The 17,485-nt window shown below is 40.2% G+C and overlaps 1 protein-coding gene across 1 annotated transcript in view; it reads right to left on the bottom strand.

Annotated features, from left to right (window-relative positions):
* Positions 1–677: 677 nt before the first annotated feature.
* Positions 678–17,485, bottom strand: part of fchsd2 (FCH and double SH3 domains 2) — a 65,176-nt gene continuing 48,368 nt past the window's right edge. The window contains exons 14-22 of the mRNA XM_030745135.1: positions 12,071–12,160; positions 11,757–11,819; positions 5,882–6,016; positions 5,496–5,579; positions 5,203–5,380; positions 2,827–3,047; positions 1,958–2,150; positions 1,759–1,853; positions 678–811 (exon numbers count right to left, since the gene is read on the bottom strand). Coding sequence (XP_030600995.1) covers positions 719–811; positions 1,759–1,853; positions 1,958–2,150; positions 2,827–3,047; positions 5,203–5,380; positions 5,496–5,579; positions 5,882–6,016; positions 11,757–11,819; positions 12,071–12,160 — 1,152 coding nt within the window. The 3' untranslated portion in view covers positions 678–718. The remainder of the gene's footprint in view (positions 812–1,758; positions 1,854–1,957; positions 2,151–2,826; positions 3,048–5,202; positions 5,381–5,495; positions 5,580–5,881; positions 6,017–11,756; positions 11,820–12,070; positions 12,161–17,485) is intronic.

The following is a 17,485-nucleotide window of genomic DNA, read 5'->3' on the forward strand; positions in this document are numbered from 1 at the left end:
CACTTTTCTTTGCAAAACTAAAGAGGGCAGCCAGATAAGTACATATGCTTGTTCATCTCTGCTGCTACTATAGTAGAATCTCTCTTCATAAGCATGTGGAAAAAAGGGAATAGAAAATTAAATTAAATGTATTCAGTTATATTTTTGACTTGTCTGATAACCCTTTACTACATTGTCAGTTTTGAGGGGATTCAAAACTTCTCATGCTTCTGATTATTAGTTGGCAAGAGAAAAAAGTGAAATACTGACTCTGATCTTCCTCCGCAGAAAGAGAAATAGTCTTTTAGAAAGCTTGACAAGACAAAAGAAAACCTGCCAAGCCCAACATCAATAGCTTTTTCCCACCCTCCTCCTCATCGTGGTCTGGTTTGCTGCCCAATGAGGTGAGGTTTTTAAGGCAAGAATGAAAGAGCAGGGGTGGGTGAAGGAATCGGGGGGTGGGGCTACTACTGCTGCACTTCATTAGGAAGCTAATACGGAGATTAGTCAACTGGATACTCTGCCTTGGTCTCCTCTCTCTGCTCCCCTCCTCAGCTAAATGGGAGAAGATGTGGAGCAGCCGGGTGGGGGGTGGTGGTGGTCAGCATGGTTCAGTTCAGTTTACTTCACATCACTTTATTTAACTTCACTTCAGTTCCCAAGCCTGTAGGATACATCTGCCTTTCATCTGTTTGCATTTTTTTGTGCGCCTATAACCGGCTGTCAGTTTGTTTGTCTGTCACACCAGCGTGATCTCCACCTCCTCCGTCTTGTCGCTCTTCTCCTGCTGTCGGCGGGGGTGCTGCTTGGGTGGAGGAGGAGCGGCTCGCACCTGCAGCGGAGAAAGAAAACATAATAAATGTAATAGTATAAAAAAAAGGCAAAGTGAGAAAAACTGATGTCAGGGCAAAAACAGAGATGGCCTACTTTTCTTAATTTGACACACAGCTAAATGCTCATTTCCTGCTGTGAGACTATCAACAAACAGAAAAAATAGGGAACATTATTCTCTGCTTTCAGACTCTGTTTTCTAATAACCACAGTATTCTCAAACTATTGTTGGGATCTGCAGGTCACACAGTTTAATGAACACTTAAGTGTCATTCTGATTTCATCAGAACATTTTCACAACAGTTGTAAAAAATGTGGTTGTAACTAATGGTTATTTATATGTTATACTGCTCATTATTTTCTTGACTAGTCTTTTAAGGCCTGATTTATATATCTGCCTTCAGTCTATGCTGCAGGTGCATAATAACTGCAAATCCTTCTGAAACCCTACGCTGTAACTTATGCTGTAATCTAACTACACGTCACACTGATGCAGTCCACAGTGACTGTTTATTTCGGGCTGCTTCTTTTTCTCTTTTTCTGCTGCCATTTTTTTAATTGATTGGAAGCGAACGGATCAGGTTGAAGAGTGAAGCCCCACCTAGTGTATTGGTGGTGAAATGCAGGCAAATTAATGTCACAGGGAAACTGACCCTTTTGATATAAAATGACTTTTAAAGTCATCACATCATCATTTAATCTGGGCTTCACCACCTCAGCCCCTCCAGTTGCTACTGGGCATTTGTGTGAAATTAGGTCATAACTTATGTATGAAATTTTAGTTATGGCCAAAAACATACGACCTTTGACCACCAAGTAAAGGTTTGTGGCAAATTTGGAAACATTTCCTCAAGGCTGGAAATGCACATACAGCTCTAAAATGTAATAACACTGACATATTAACATCTCGAACACATAACATACTTCTTGAATAACACTGATACTAACCGGTCGTAGTTTGCCCGGGCCTCCTTCAGGGGTGAATCTTGGTGGCTGGGTTTTAGCAAATCCAGGAGACACTGGACTCCTGCCAGAGCTTTGATCTACAGAGTGAGAGACAAAATTTCAAAATAAAAGCCACGATGACATTCCTCAGTAAATTTCAGTTTTCAATAAACATTGCTGTTGTTGTGTGTGGGTGTCTTACTGTGAGTGGACAGCGGTCCTTTGTGTGATGAGGCAGGCAGCGGAAGCTTATGCTCCCCATTGAGAGCAGCAGAAGGGGAACGTGGCAGAGGAGGTGGAGTGGAGGTCTCGGGGCTGGTGAAAGGACTGATGGGAGGCTGGTCGTACAGGGGAAGAGGTGGCAGAGAAGATGGCAGTTTCAAAGAGGGAGAGATCTACAGAGAGTGACAGAAATAAAGAAAAGACATCATTTACTGTTTACTTTTGACTTCCTATATCGCACATACAACATCAAAAAGTAAACTGGAACTTGTGTTTTGGGCTTCTTTTTTAACATTCAAATGGTAAAAAAAGAACTTCTACTGTTGGAAGCAACATTTAAAGAGTGGATCACGTCAAAAAAGTGGCTTGCGACATAAAACTTGACCAGGATACTTCTTTTTTTAAAACCAATCTTCCCTGCATAAAACTTAAAAGATGGCGGGTTGCGTGTTATGTCTGCAGGCTTAAAGGAAGGGAGAGGCCGTATCCTTCCTGTTGCTGAGCCTCTAATAGGGCAGCACTCTGCCACAGATAAGACCTTTTTTCTGTGATTGCAGTGCAGGTTTTTTATCACAGTGCTGCACAAACACAGCAGTTCTGATCCACTGTTTGTGAACTCTGCCCTGCTGATAGATCAACTGGATGACTAGCAGGAAAGGAGGGGATAGGGGTATAAATTGGCACAGTAGACTACACACAGTCTTTGGTATTTCTCCCCTGAGGAAAGACTGATAAGACCAAAGCTCAAGAGTAAGGCACTGAATGCCTGCATGTTACCTAAGATTGCTTGTGGCACCTCCATGTGTTATCCGTGAGATTAATTCATGTGTGTTGCAGGTGTTACTGTACCTGTGTGTCACCCACCCCTCCCACGTTGGTCTCTCCATTTTCAGTAAGATCTTCTACTAACACAGAGGGGAAAACGCCCACCCGCCCGTTCAGCTCCCCCTCCCAGAAGCCGTCGTCTGTCTGAGTGTCACGGCTTAACAGGCGGATCACAGCTCCCTCGGAAAAGGAGAGTTCCTCATCTGCCTGGCCCTTGTAATCATAAAGAGCGCGCACATACACCACTGCAGAGAGAAAGGACGACACGGAGAGAGCGAGAAAAACCAATTATAGTTACACAGTAGGAACAATTATTTTCAGGGAAATGCAGTTTCTTGTCTGCAGGGCCCTTATTGTCATTAAGAAAATGGTATACACTGCTGGAGAGAGCAAGATACAGAAAGGAGAGGAAGATGTAAACATAACAAGAATGCATTTTCCTCATGAGCCTGGGCTAAGTATTCAGATAGATCAGACACAAAGTAATAAAGACAGAAATGGATGATGTGCAAGAAGATGAGTAGAAAAGATAAGGTTGCAAAAAAGACAGGTAAGGAAGGAAGCAAAGACTGAATATAAAGATTTTCTGTAGCAAAGGTAACAACCACCAGGATCCCCTCCTTTCTTTTTGTTTGCAGAGAAATGGTGCTTGACCAGTCAAGCTCCATTAATGCAGGTTTCTGGTTGTATGAAGTAATTAAGTTACACGTCATTTGCACTGATGACCAACTAGGTACAGCTTGTGGAATAAATGTAGCTCCAGTCTTTTTTTTAAGGCTATCACAAATTTAAGCTCTAAATTTGTGTCTACCAGTTTAATTGACTTTTAAATTAACTTGTGAACACTTTGGCTGTTTGGCTACAAATGGTAGTGCTGCAGAGCCCAAAACAGAGTTAACAGTAGGGTTAATGCTCCCCTCTTGGGAGTATTTTGTTCTCTTTGCTCAGAAATAGCCTCTTTGCTGTCTTTCACATGAATCACTGGAATGGCAGCAGCACTGTTTCTAATTGAGTTTGTACAGTTTTAACAAATTTGAAAGTCAGTCTTTAATACAGTCTGATCTCTCTCAGGTAGCTTTCTTGTAATTTTTTAAAGCAGTTTTCAGGAATAGTTCTCCAGGCTTCTTGAAGGACATTCAAAGCTCTTCTTTGGATGTCGGCTGCCTTTTGTTCTGTTCTCTATCACGATGATCCTACACAGCTTCAATAATGTTAAGTCCGGGCTCTGGGGAGGCCAATCCATGACTGATAGTGTTCCATTTTGTGCTTTTCTATCTATGCTTTTACTGCAGTGTGTTTGGGATCATTGTCATGTTGAAAAATAAAGCCGTTGCCAATCATTCACTTTCCAGATAGTATTTCATGGTGGATCAAAATCTGATGGTACTTTTCTATCATGATTCCATCAATTTTGACAAGCTCTCCAACACCACTGGCTGAAATGCTACCCCAAACCATGACAGAGGCTCCACTCTATTTTACAGATGGCTTTTACAGATGGCTGTAGACACTCACTGATGTCCCTCTCTTCAGACCTCCTCTGTAAATACTGATGATGATATGAACCAAAAATTTCAGATCAGATAAGACCTGTCACCAGCTCTGTTGTATAATCATCTTTTTCTCCCTGTTTCCCTTCCTTAAGAATGAATTCTTGACAGCCACCCTTCCACTGAGACCATTTCTGATGAGGTTTCAGTGAACAGTAGATGGACCAACTGAAGGACCAGAGGCACCTCTCAGGTCCTGTGTCAGGTCTTTGCGTTTTATTTTTTCTTAAGAATACTGTTCAACTTCTGTAGAACTGACACTTCTTCTTTTTGTCCTCCACTTGTTCACTTTCCTCAGTTTCCTTTTTTAAAGGACACGGTGAACACCATGCTGAGCTATTCCAAGTTTATAATTAATAGCTCTGTGGGAATCACCTTGTTGCTGCAAAAATACTATTTTAAGGTCTTTGAAAGACCTTCAGAAAGCCTGGAGAACTGTTGATCAATACTATTTTAAAAATTGCAAGAAAGTCTGGCTCCTTGGAAGCAAATTATTAAAAAAAAAAAATGATATGTGGCTCAAGACTTTGGCACAGTATTATAAACGAACTGAAATTATTAGGGTGAAGGGTCATGACACCTCATCTTAAGTAGCTTATTTATTTAGAGCATCCCAGCAAGGTTCAGTGGGCAGCCCCTACATTCACTCAAGTAACAGCCTGCTTAGTAAACTCAGTTTGTTCTACAGCAGCAGTAAAGAGAAAAATGTCTCAGACAGTGGCCCATAATAACCTCATCATTGTTAAAAACCTATTTATATGGGTGCAATTGGAATTAACCTTTTTCCTTTAAATACATGCATGCAGTTTAATTAATCCTTTACAATGCCTGTGCTTACAGGGTTACTTACTATTTGTGTCTCCATTGATGCAGCCCGAGTGCAGCTCTGGCTCTGTTGAATTAGACGAGGTGTGCGACCGAGCATCGAGCGTAGCCAGAGATTGGAGCATGCTCAGCAGACTGTTGGAGGTCGGGAACTGCAGGTATTTCTCTGGGACGTAGCCCACTTGACCTGCCTTATTGCGTGCCTGAAAAAAAAAGAGCATTAAGAAACCAAAAAAGCACGCTACTACAAACAGTAGCACAACAGCGCTGATTATATAATCCAATACACATGTACAGTATGTGACTGTGATTGGGTACCTTGACCCAGTCCTCCATGTCTCCGTCCTCAATGACCTCCAGCATCTCCTGCTCATCAATAGTTAACTCGTCTGGCTGAGAGGCCTGTGGGAGAGACACACCAGGAGTTAAAGACAGAAAAAGAGAGAAAGTGGGGAGAGGACTAAGAAAGCAACAGAGGTTAGCAGATGGGAGAGGATAAAAAAGGGAGTAACAGTACTTTATAATCCAAACACTTCTCTATTAATGATTAATTATTGAGGTGTTTAAATGGTGTAGATGTGTAAACAATGATACTGTGTACTGCAGGTGTTCCCTTCGTGACAACAGACATTTGACGCTGTATGTATGCAGGCGTGTGACCCTGTAACTGCAGAAACTAACCCTGTGTACGTGTTGCTTCATACCTTGTATGAATACAGGACTTTGCAGGTTAGTGGGTAGTTGCGGAGGGTCCCCGAAGGGCTGGAACTGCTGTCGTCAAAAACCTCCATATTCTCCTCACACTCTTCACCTTCCTCACGCTCCAGGTCCACTGTGCCCTTTATCACACAAACAGAGCCACAAAGAAAACCTCTGATATGTACAAGGACAAACATGAAAAGCTCCACTCACCTTTAAAGCTAATAATTAAAACACATTCCTATTTTCTGGGTCAAACACACAACAACAGTTGTTCAAACACAAAACATACAAACTTTTAACATGTTTAAAATTATAACAGAAATTACCATGTTCATTCATATTTGTAAGTTTAGGTCATCTTTGATATGTAGCTAACCTGTTAATTTAAACCAGTTTAAAAATGGTCAAATTGCTGTATATATTTTTGTTGTTGTTTTTGTTTTATTTGGTCTAACTCCTGCTGTCCTTAAGTGATGCCCTGCTGGGTATATTGTTATTTGTTTATTTCTACTGTGTCTACAGCTCACTTCCTTTCTCATTAACCTTGCTGCTCCCAAATTCTACATTGGACACTCCTGCTGCGTTAACGTTCCAGCTTCAATTCCCACTGTCTGCTGTGCATTTGCAAAAGCTTCATTTACCAGAGACTGCCTTTCACCTGTAGCATTTTTCCATCTATACAAATAATTCCTTACCTTTCTATCTTTCCTTCCTGTCTTAGTTTCTCTATCCTGCTCAGTGTGTGTACAGCTTTCTCACACAGGTGTAGAGGGACTAATGTTTCAAATGAGCCAGCCCCTCCCTCTTTTATTCCATGTGAATTTCAGTGGACGTCATGTGATACAGCTGGAAGAAAGATCTATTACACACAGAAGGCTGACCTGGCCAGTAACAATGGAAAGAGAGAGAGAAACGTGTGTGTGTGTGTGTGTGTGTGTGCGTGCGCGTGTGTGTTCCCAGCTTATTGTGTTTACTCATCAGATTTCTGTTGACACAGTAAACTCTATACCAATACACAACAAAACAGATATGTGTGTTTTGTATATGAGTTAATCTCCAAAGTTTGAGTCTAAGCTCTAGGGAAATGCAAAAAGTATGCTGTAATAATAATAATAATAATAAAGACACTGTTATTAAAGGTATCTGCTGGGAGTGCTTAAGAAAATGCTCTGTTTGGAAAAACACAGCAAAATAAAAAAAAAAAATAATCACATTGCTGAACACATACTGTAAGTCATATTAATGCAATGAAAACATAAACTATCCACTGGTACTGATCATGTTTTTTTGTACCTAGATGTGGGGCTGTTACTGATTGGATTCGTTTTAGGAGGAAGGCTTTCTGTATTTATACACTTGATAACACGTCACCAAAAGCTTTCAATGTGTTTTCATGATCTTTTCCCAGTGTAATTTGGTCATTCAGGCCTATAATTCATGTGATTTTATTTATTTTTTTATAAAGAGCCAAAACAGATTTTACACACGCAGTTTATTTGTGTTGTACAAAGAGACTTGAGATGTAGGGTACTTTGTATTTTTCTAAACAGCTCTGATATTAATCTCGACTGGAAAATTGTCACCCCCCTTTCCTTTCAAGAAATGGCTGTTAGTAACTGATAGGTCTCCATGTTAAATAATAAACCCTTGATGTAACACATCATTTACATTGACAACTACCTGGACAAAGGCAATTTCATTGGAAACAGGAGGTGATTTCAGGCTTTCAGGCTTGATGGCAGGGCCAATTTGTTTGGTGGTGGCTTGTTTGTTGGTTCACATTAAGCTTACCCCCTTCGCTGATTTAAGAGTACACTGCATAGTTCTGTGAACAATTCCTTTCAATCCCTGAAGTAAAACGGCCAGCATGAACTCTAGTAATAATCCAATAAAATATCACCAAATATACATCTCAGTGTATGTACCAATACAGCTGAGATGCAGACCAGTGGCAGATTTTACTGTTCCTGGAAGTAATAACTACAGAAGTGATATTGTAATGAAGGCAGTCGCTGCCTGGGAGGATTGAGGTTTTAACTCGGATTAATAAACCTGAGTGGGATGAAGAAAGGGCCGAGGAGAGTGCCTGCTCCCTACTCTCATTGTGTTTCTGTCACCTCCCATGCAGATTATTATTTGCAATACATCCATTCTTTGTTCTTCCTATTACTGGCCATCACTTCTGACCTCTCTCCAGCAAACAGGGCAAGGGAAGTTTGAAAAATGCAGTAAAAGAAAATAAATGTCATTCATATTTACCACCATTCCTGATTATTTGTAAGTTTTAAGTATTTTGCGCCACCACCACCAGCATTAACCGTTGATAGGAGGCAGGATGATTTCATGCTTTTATGCCAGTTACACCAAACTGTGACCCTACCATCAGAACGCAGAACGCAGCAGAAATCAAGACTCGTCAGACCAGATGTTTATTCCAGTCTTCTATTGCCCAATTTTCACAAGCATGTGCATACTGTAGCCTCAGTTTCCTGTTTCTAGCTGACAGGGTGACACCGAGTGTGGTCTTCTGCTGCTGTTGCCCATCTACCTCAAGGTTTGACATGCTGTGTGTTCAGAGATGCTCTTCTGTACACCTTGGTTGTAATGAACTGGCCCTGAACCATCCCTTAGTTATGCTGCTATAGGCCTAGGCTGATGGGGGGGGTTCCCATAATGCACTGTTTCTTTTCATTCACCTTATTTACTTTGTTTATACTCCACTCTGCATTTAATCATTAATTGTTATTAATCTCTGGCTCTCTTCCACAGCATGTCTTTTCTCTCCCCTCAGCCCAACCAGTCGCAGCAGATGACTGCCCCTCCCTGAGCCTGGTTCTGCTGGAGGTTTCTGCCTGTTAAAAGGGAGATTTTCCTTCCCACTGTCGCCAAGTGCTTGCTCATAGGGGGTCGTTTTGACTCTTGGGTTTTCTCTGTATTATTGTAGGGTCTTTACCCACAATACAAAGCGCCTTGAGGCGACTGTTTGTTGTGATTTGGCGCTATATAAATAAAATTGAATTGAATTGAATTGTTGGCTTCCTATCTGCTCAAAGCACTCTGTTAATTCTCCTATGACCTCTGACATAAACAAGGCATTTCACTGCCGCTCACTGGATATTTTCTCTTTTTCAAACCATTCTGTAAACCCTAGAGCTGGAAAATCCCAGTAGATCAGCAGTTTCTGAAATCCACAGACCAGCACGTCTGGCACCAACAAGCATGCCACGTTCAAAGTCACTTAAATCATCTTTCTTTCCCATTCTGATGCTCTGTTTGAATGGTTTCTACACGCCTAAATGTATTGAGCTGCTGCCATGTGATTGGCTAATCAGAAATTTGCGTTAACCAGCATTTGAACAGGTGAACCTAACAAAGTGGCCACAAAGTGTAAATGAGTTGGTTTTAGATGAGTTTGCGTTGCAGGTTTGTGCACCGTAATCAAATCTTAAGGAGACTCTTCAGTTGGGTCAATATTTTTTGTTTGTGTAAACATGACAAATCATATCTTTTGCAGTATACAGTCACCTTACAGCAAGTTATTGGCTTTTTTCACCCCCACCTCTCTCACCTCTAATGCATCCCACTTTACTTTAGCATTACCACTCTGATACTACTCTCTCCCCATCCCTCCTCCTCTCCTTTCTTTAAAGCCAATTATCTTCTCTCATTCTTCAGTAATTGTCTCTCTACTGCTGCTTCTTTCACTCTTTCACTGCACAACTGCCTCTTTCATCCCTTTTCCATTAATCTCTTCCTAGATTGCTTCTCTCTCTCTTTCCATTTTTCTCTCTTACATTTAGCATCCCTCTCTCTTTCTCTCTAGCATTAGCTGCAAGCTGCAATATCACATGAGCAGAATGTCAAATGCTTCCAATAAAGCACACTTGCTATGTTTAGTCCTGTTGACAGACACACGTCTCTTCACAAAGCTGCATATGGGATCACTCTACTAGTTACTTTGGTACATTATAGGCTGTGCATAATTTTTTTGGACTACGCTAATTTTAAGTAAAATATTTCCTCATCCATATTACGTATGGCACTTTTGATATTTCCTAACAAAATATCTCCGTGATAAAAGGTGTATTTCTAACATTTTTATGGTGGAATTCTGTTCATGAAAACTTAAGACTTGTTAGGACATTCAAACAGTATGTGCTCACATTCATAAACATGATGAGATGATACACAAAGGATGTCAGATCTGTCTACTGTGCCATTAACGCTAAAAGCCGTGAAATAAAGTTGAGTGAGAACTACATCAGTATTCCACTGAGGAAGTGGGGCATTTTAAGAGGCTTTAACTGGTGTGACAGATGATTAGGTAGCAGGGCCGAGGTCAATTATTTATCAATTTACATCTTTCAGGAAGTAATGTGTCAGGAGAACTACTCTAGCTGGGTGGTTTTCACTTGTAATGAAAAGTAATAAAGAATGAGAAGTAAAAAATCATGAGCCAGTGTGTTAAAAGTTTAACATTTCATTTTTGAATGTGCTGAATTGAGTACTGTACTTATGTCATGACTGAAGAAAATTTATTGGGAAGACAGTTGGGAAACCAAAAGATCATATACAGTTCACTGATGTGATGGTGAACTTAGGAACTTTGTTACTAGCAGCCTGCCACAAAAACACATCATTTCTTCCTATTTCTTTAGTTGAATCTATGATAGGTGTCAAAGATAACACAGTTTTACAGACATAAAATAGTATTATTGCAGCAGCAAGGTGATTCACAAAGATCTATTAGATGAAAACTTGGCATATCTCAGCATGGTGTGTGTCCTTAAAAAATGTGAGGAAACTGGACAAGTGAAGAACAAAGGAAGAAGTGGTGGGCCTAAAAAAAAAACATAGAAATAAGAAAAACTCCAGCAAAGACCTCGCACAGGACCTGAAAGATGCATCTGGCCCTTCAGTTGATCCATCTACTGTTCACCAAAGCCTCATCAGAAAAGACCTTAGTGGAAAGGTGGCTGTCAAGGAACCATTTTTGTGGAAAGGAAACAGGGAGAAAAGGCTGAGGTATGCCAGATTACACAAGAACTGGACTGAAATCAGTGGCAACAGGTCTTAAGGAGTGATGAATCCAAATTAAAATTTTTGGTACAAAGCGAAGGAGTTCAGGAGAGAGGTACAGCAGTGAAAGTCTGCAGCCATCTGTGAAACACAGTGGAGGCTCTGTCATGGTTTGGGGTTGCATTTCAGCCATTGGTGGTGGAGACCTTGTTAAAAATTGAAGGAACTATGAATGTAAAAAAAGTACCATCAAATTTTGTTCCACCCTGCAACACCATCTAGAAAGTGAATGATTGGTAAAAGCATACCTGAATAGAAAAACACAAAATGAACACTAGCAGACATGGACAGGCCTCTCCAGAGCCCGGACCTCAACATTAGTGAAGCAGTGTGGGATCATCTTGTCAGAGAACAAGACAAAAGTCAACATCCAAAGAAGAGCTTTGAATATCCTTCAAGAAGCCTGGAGAACTATTCCTGAAGACTACTTAAAGAGATTACAAGAAAGCTGCCTGAGAAAGTTCAGGCTGTGTTGAAGAATAAAGGTGGTCACACCAAATATTGACTTTCAACCTCTTTAGAATTGTCCATCCATTTATTCTGTCACGTTTTATATACAGTCTGTTATTTACCCTGTAGGTGTGGGAATTGCACTTTCCAGCCAAGCCAGAACAGATAATGCAGGTACTGGTAGTAACATTAGAGTCCACATTTCAGTTACAATATTTACATTTTCATTATTTTGTCCTATCTTTTCCCATTTAATTACTAAACTCTGTTTGGTTAGAACAGGTTTAGTTATTCTGGCTTGGCAAGAAAGCAGCAATGCAGGCAGCAGAGTGAGGGGGCGTGTCTCACCGACAGTGAGGGGTCGTGGGAAGTGTAGCTGGCCCAACGTTCATTCTCCAGCTCCTCCATCACCTACAGCATGCACAGAGAGAGTCAAGGGTTTATGCACATATTGCAAACAGGCAGTCACACACAAACAAAATACACAAACTGAAAAAAAAAAAAAAATGTGCAAAACGCTATCAACGCAAGCACGACGACACAGAAATCAAATAAATTTTGACGCAGGTCGGGGAGAGAGAATGAGAGGCTTAAATGCACTTGGGCACAAAGACACAATAACAGTGTGTTTTTCCAACACTCACTGAGTATACTGTACACACCTGGTTCATGGCGCTCTTCAGCCAGGTATCCACAGCAACCCCAACTTGACGCAGAAGGTCCAGCCGAGCTTCAGCTTTCAACTTTATTGTCTTTAGAGAGCAAAGAGGTTAGGGATGTTAAAAACACATACACAGAGCCTGCAGAGTCCCGTGTCAGTCTTAAAAAGAAAATAGGATTTTTTTTCTTTTTTTGTCTTCTGTTTGCTGTATTTTCCCAGAGATGGAAAAAAAATACCTTTACCACAAAAACGTTATAACAACAAATGTTATTAGCAAACAGTTCCATATGCTGCAACTACCTACATGGGATCCATCTCTCATAAACAATGGGGTAACTCTTGAAGGATTACTGAAGTGAAACAGGAAGACGGAAATTAAGTGAGGCTGTACACCAGAGGAAACATAAGGAACTCTCTCTACTCATGACACTTCTCTCTTTTTGACATCTTGACAGCTGCAAGAGTTCTCTTCAACGCCAACTGAGTTTTCACCCCAAAATGTGTTAAAACTGGGTTACACAGTCTCCCAAGCAACAAATCATCAAAATTTGCTGCGCTCTAATGAGACAAGATGATGATGCTATATCCACCAGTAGGGGAACCCCTGAGATTTAAATTCAAGCTGTCTCGCCTCCTCAGCTCTTTCATCTCAAATCCTGTCTCCTTTTCCCGCTCTCTCATTGTTTTCATCAATTTCCCCTTTCATTACCTGCTTCTTTCCTTTCTCACCAGTGCTGACAGAGCAGACTGATAGCTGATAGCTCCATCCCACAGAGGCACAGAGTCAGACAGAAAGACACGCCGTCAAGACAGACTCCCAGACTTTGATCAATAAAGACCTCAGCCACTTTATGTGCCTCAGTTTTTCCTTTCCGTTAGTAGCACCTAACTATCTCTAAAGGGAAACACCAGACTTGGCTGTTGCTACGGAACCATAAGCATACCAGAACAAAAGGGGGGAAAGTTACAAATATTGGCCATTACACTGCTAGCAATTGTTCCTTAAGGAAACCTGCAGCAGTTAATCATTAATCTAAGTCAATATGAAACACAGCCAATGGTGTGAGTGCAAATCACTTGTGGATAGACTGCACAAAGTCAGGCAGACAGAGCATCTATAATCAATACAAGTAAAAATGAAATTAAAAAAAAATAGATGGAGGATAGACTGAGAGAAAAATTGAATGGAGAACATCAGTGGCATAGTAGCTCATCCAGATCACAATCCATCACAATAAAACACCCATAAATACCCATTAAATGAGAAATATGACCTTGACCTTGAGCACAGTTTGGGCAAAGACTAAATTCTCAGGCCAGATAAGCTAAACATCAGCAATTCAGCTGTAAATCAGTTACTGAATTATTCAGAATTATGGATTCAGCTCTTGTAGCAGGTCTTCTATGGAAGCAGAGTTGTGTTTTACAAAAGGTACTACAACCAAGTATCTCAACAGGTAAGAGCAGATATGTTGATAAAAGCAATAACCTACAGTGTGTGAGCTCCATATGACAGAGCAAACTACAAACAAATATAAGAAGCTAGGTAGCATATGTGAGTTATTACAATGTCACTATAAATAAAGCACAGTGGGATCACAGCAGGTAATTACTCCCCTATATCTAAAGTAACTTTTCACAATGTGTGCTATGTGTTCTATTTTATATGGGCTTTGCCCTCTAAGAGCTACGTTCCCTCCTCAATATTCTACTGTCTCTTAAATATCAAGCTAAATAAAATGAAGCATCGTAATCATCTCAGCAAACCAGCGGGTCTGTTTTTGTTTTGTTTTTTTGGACACAAGACAAACACTGTGAAACATGTGAACGCTGTCTCACGGCTGTGTCTACGTCCTATTTTCCAAATGCGCTCACATGTCAGTACAAATAAACTGTGTAGAAAAATATGAGTAGATCATTCCAGTTCATTTTCCAATCCTTATTAGTTTTGCTGGCTTGTAGTGAAATATTTCTGAGAGCGCAACCTACTCCCTGGTCTGATGCCATGTGTCAATGAGGCCAGATTGCCTGGTGGAGCCAGTTTGAGAACAACAGCTCTGTATGGGAACAGCACCTTGGCTCAGCTGTTCTCACTCCCACCTCCACTGACAGCTTCTTAGAGAGACGAAAGCAGCAAAGATGCCCACAGTCATTTACACCAAATTAAATAATTTTAGATTTAGATATAAATTATACTTTAAGACAGAAAAAGAGTTGGACAGCTTTAAATGTTTAGGTTTTTCTGTGAAGAGAGAATTGGGAAAAAAAATATTCCAAATGATCCCTTTTATGCACATCTCCAGAGCGTCTCTCTCTAACAAATCAATGAGATCAAAAGTTGCTGCATTTTCACTTGATATCTGATCTTGTGGGCTTGTTGTTTTATTAATTGGCTTCAGTAGAGCATTAGGGCTAGCCTGGGGCTGAGTGTCATAATGTATAATTTATAAAAGAACATATAGCACATTTAATTTTATATTGTGAAAAATATTCACTTGTTGTGTTATCATAGCAAGAATCACTCATATCACTTAGTCTTGTTACTGTAATAACTGTAATTTCAGAGAAACACAAATACATAACTCTTCCTTTTCTGTCAGTATTTATTGATTCCACTAAAAAAAAAAAAAAAGATTCTTGAAGGATGTAGGCTATAACCAGACACCACTGAATAAATACAAAGCTATAAAAAATGTGAAGCTTTTCATTTTGCCTAGTTGTTTGTGGCCATCATAAAAAAAACCCTGCCTTGCTTTTCCCCACTGTTTAAGAGTAATACCCAATCCAAACTGCTAATGTGTGTAATCCTGTTTGACATGCAACACATATTTTAGCACAGTTGTGTTAACTTCAACCACTGATTTTAAACCTCAGTGCATTCCATGCTGCCACAAGCAAACTGGGAATTTTATGGAAAGTCAGTAAATACTAATAGTCTTTGTTACTGGCAGACTGTAATCTTCTTTGCTTATGCAGACATACCAGATAGCTTGCTTGTTATGATGATAAAGACAATACTGTAGTACTGCTACAGAATACTTACCCAGCAAAACAGAAATACCTCAGTAATGCACTGGCTAGATACATAATGTGATTGATCATCACAGTATAGCACAAAGCAGTTAAACTTCAGGGATAGCAATCTGTCCAGTTAGAAAGCATAAACCACATCCATTCCAGCTGCTGTGGTGCAAATGAAAGTGAGGGAACAACAAGACACCCTCCTCCCTCCAAAAAAAAGACCATTGCTCTCTCTCATTTAGGAGCTGCGCAACCTGAATGGGCTGCATGTACCATCTCATGCTAACAGCAGCTACAAGGTCAAAAACAACAAGCAAAATTAGAGAAAAATCAGTCAGGAGGGATAAGGCGAGCGCAACGGTCTGTGGCCACCACCTGCAAAACCAATCCTTTTTTGGGAGGTTGTCTTGTTGTTGCCTCTTCAGTGCCCCTGTTGTCACTTTCATTTGCACCAAAGCAGATGAAATGGATTCACAACAGCTTATGCTTCCTAACTGGACAGATTGATATCCCTGAAGATTAACTGACTTGTTGTTACACTATCATCAAGTGTTTCCTTAATATTTTTGAGCAGTGTTTATTTTAATCCACAAACTAATGTTTACTGCACACAGCAGTACACCTTCTTTACAATTAATTCTCCATTCTAAATCCTGTATAGGCCTGGCTTCAGTTTATAACAAGGTGCTTGTTGATATTCCTACTGGAAAAGACTTGATGGGAAGAAGATGGAGCTATATCACTATACAGATAATGCTCCCTACATAATGTCTTTTGTCCTGCTTTCACTCTCTTTATAAATGTGTGATAAGAGGTCTGTGATAAAGCCATTAGTAAAAAAGAGCTCATAAAATATTCATCATCTTAGTCAAGATAATGCTGGCCCAAAAGAGAAAAATAAAGTGTTAGCGAGAGAAAGAGAGAGGGTGGAGCTGGGGGGGGTGTTATGTAGTCACATGTTTGCACTTTGCTATGAAAACCCTCCCTAATTATTTTCAGGGAAGTGAGATCACAAGCTACTGATAGTTGCTAAATTATTCCTGCTCAACATGACGACAAAGCAAATGTTTTTTAACTTGACAGCAGAGGGTGCCAAATATGCACAAGCCTAATAACAAAGGCAGCATGGAGGCAAAGAGGAAGTTAGATAGAGAACGAGCCAAGCACAATGAAGCTGAAAAGCATAATGAATAGAAATATAAAGACATGTGGGAGCGAACAGGGAGAATTGAGTTGAGAAGGATGGCACATGGTGCAGCGATCTCATTCGGTGTTGACAGGTTTAATCTGTAGGAAACGAAGCATAATCAATAAATATCTGGCCAGGGTGTGTAGAAGGAAAAGAGAGGGAGGATGCAACAGAAAGAGGCACACGAGCAGGGAAAGACTGAGGAGCCAGTTGTCTAAGAATCAATCAAAATATATGATGATCTGATCTTAGATCAAAATTTCCTTAAACATAAAACATTACAGTTCAGATTTTTCATTCCTACATGCAGTAACAGCAGGGTATTAAGAAAAGTGTAACTGTACTACATATATCTGGAAGTTATTGGATTTTGTGGATCTAAAGATGTGATGATGAGTCCTGGTCCATGGCTGTTAAATATACCCGTTTGCATTCAAAAATACAACACACATCAGCCCAAAGACTGGGTACCACTTCAACCGAAGGCTTATTTGCAGGCTGCTGCTGCACTGCTGTTTACAACGATATGCAACATTAAGTACTTTTGTGTAAATGTGCATCGTAGATTTCACGGTGTTTAAGAGCAACAAACATTAGCCATTCATTAAAGACCCTTTTAAACAATGAAAAATAAGCTTCCCAAACACATTAGAAATAATACAAAAGAAACATATGTTTACATTTGACATTAACATCACATCACTGAGTTTTTCTTTCTCCTTTCGTTTTTTAACGTCTATAAAAATAAAACTATTGTTGCTATCTAAGGAATACTCTCTTGGAAACTTTTTTTTTTGCTCTGTTCGTGCCTTTATGTGTCAGCATTAGTGCACAGACTGAGAAATGTTCTGTGACAGGCTGCTCCATAATAAGTGTTCAAATAAAGTTACGCTGTATTTCCAGAGTTTGCCTTCTGAGTGTCTGATGGAAAGGGATTATCTATTCATCTGTCTCTATATCCTTCTATGCTGCAAGCAGTGGCCAAGTCTCAGCAGGTGAGCTTCTGGACAGGAAGAACTGACACACTAACGTCATCCACATCTTAATGTTTTCACTTCACCTGACCTTGAAATGCCTTTAGACTACGACAGGAAAACAAAGCAGTGGGAGGAAAGCTACATGAACATGGAAACAATGTGCAAACGCCACACAGACAGCGTTATATTTAAACATAGACCTTGAGACAGCAGTAAATGTTGACAATCT

This window comes from Archocentrus centrarchus, chromosome 13 (assembly GCF_007364275.1).
Source record: "Archocentrus centrarchus isolate MPI-CPG fArcCen1 chromosome 13, fArcCen1, whole genome shotgun sequence".
NCBI lineage: Eukaryota > Metazoa > Chordata > Actinopteri > Cichliformes > Cichlidae > Archocentrus > Archocentrus centrarchus.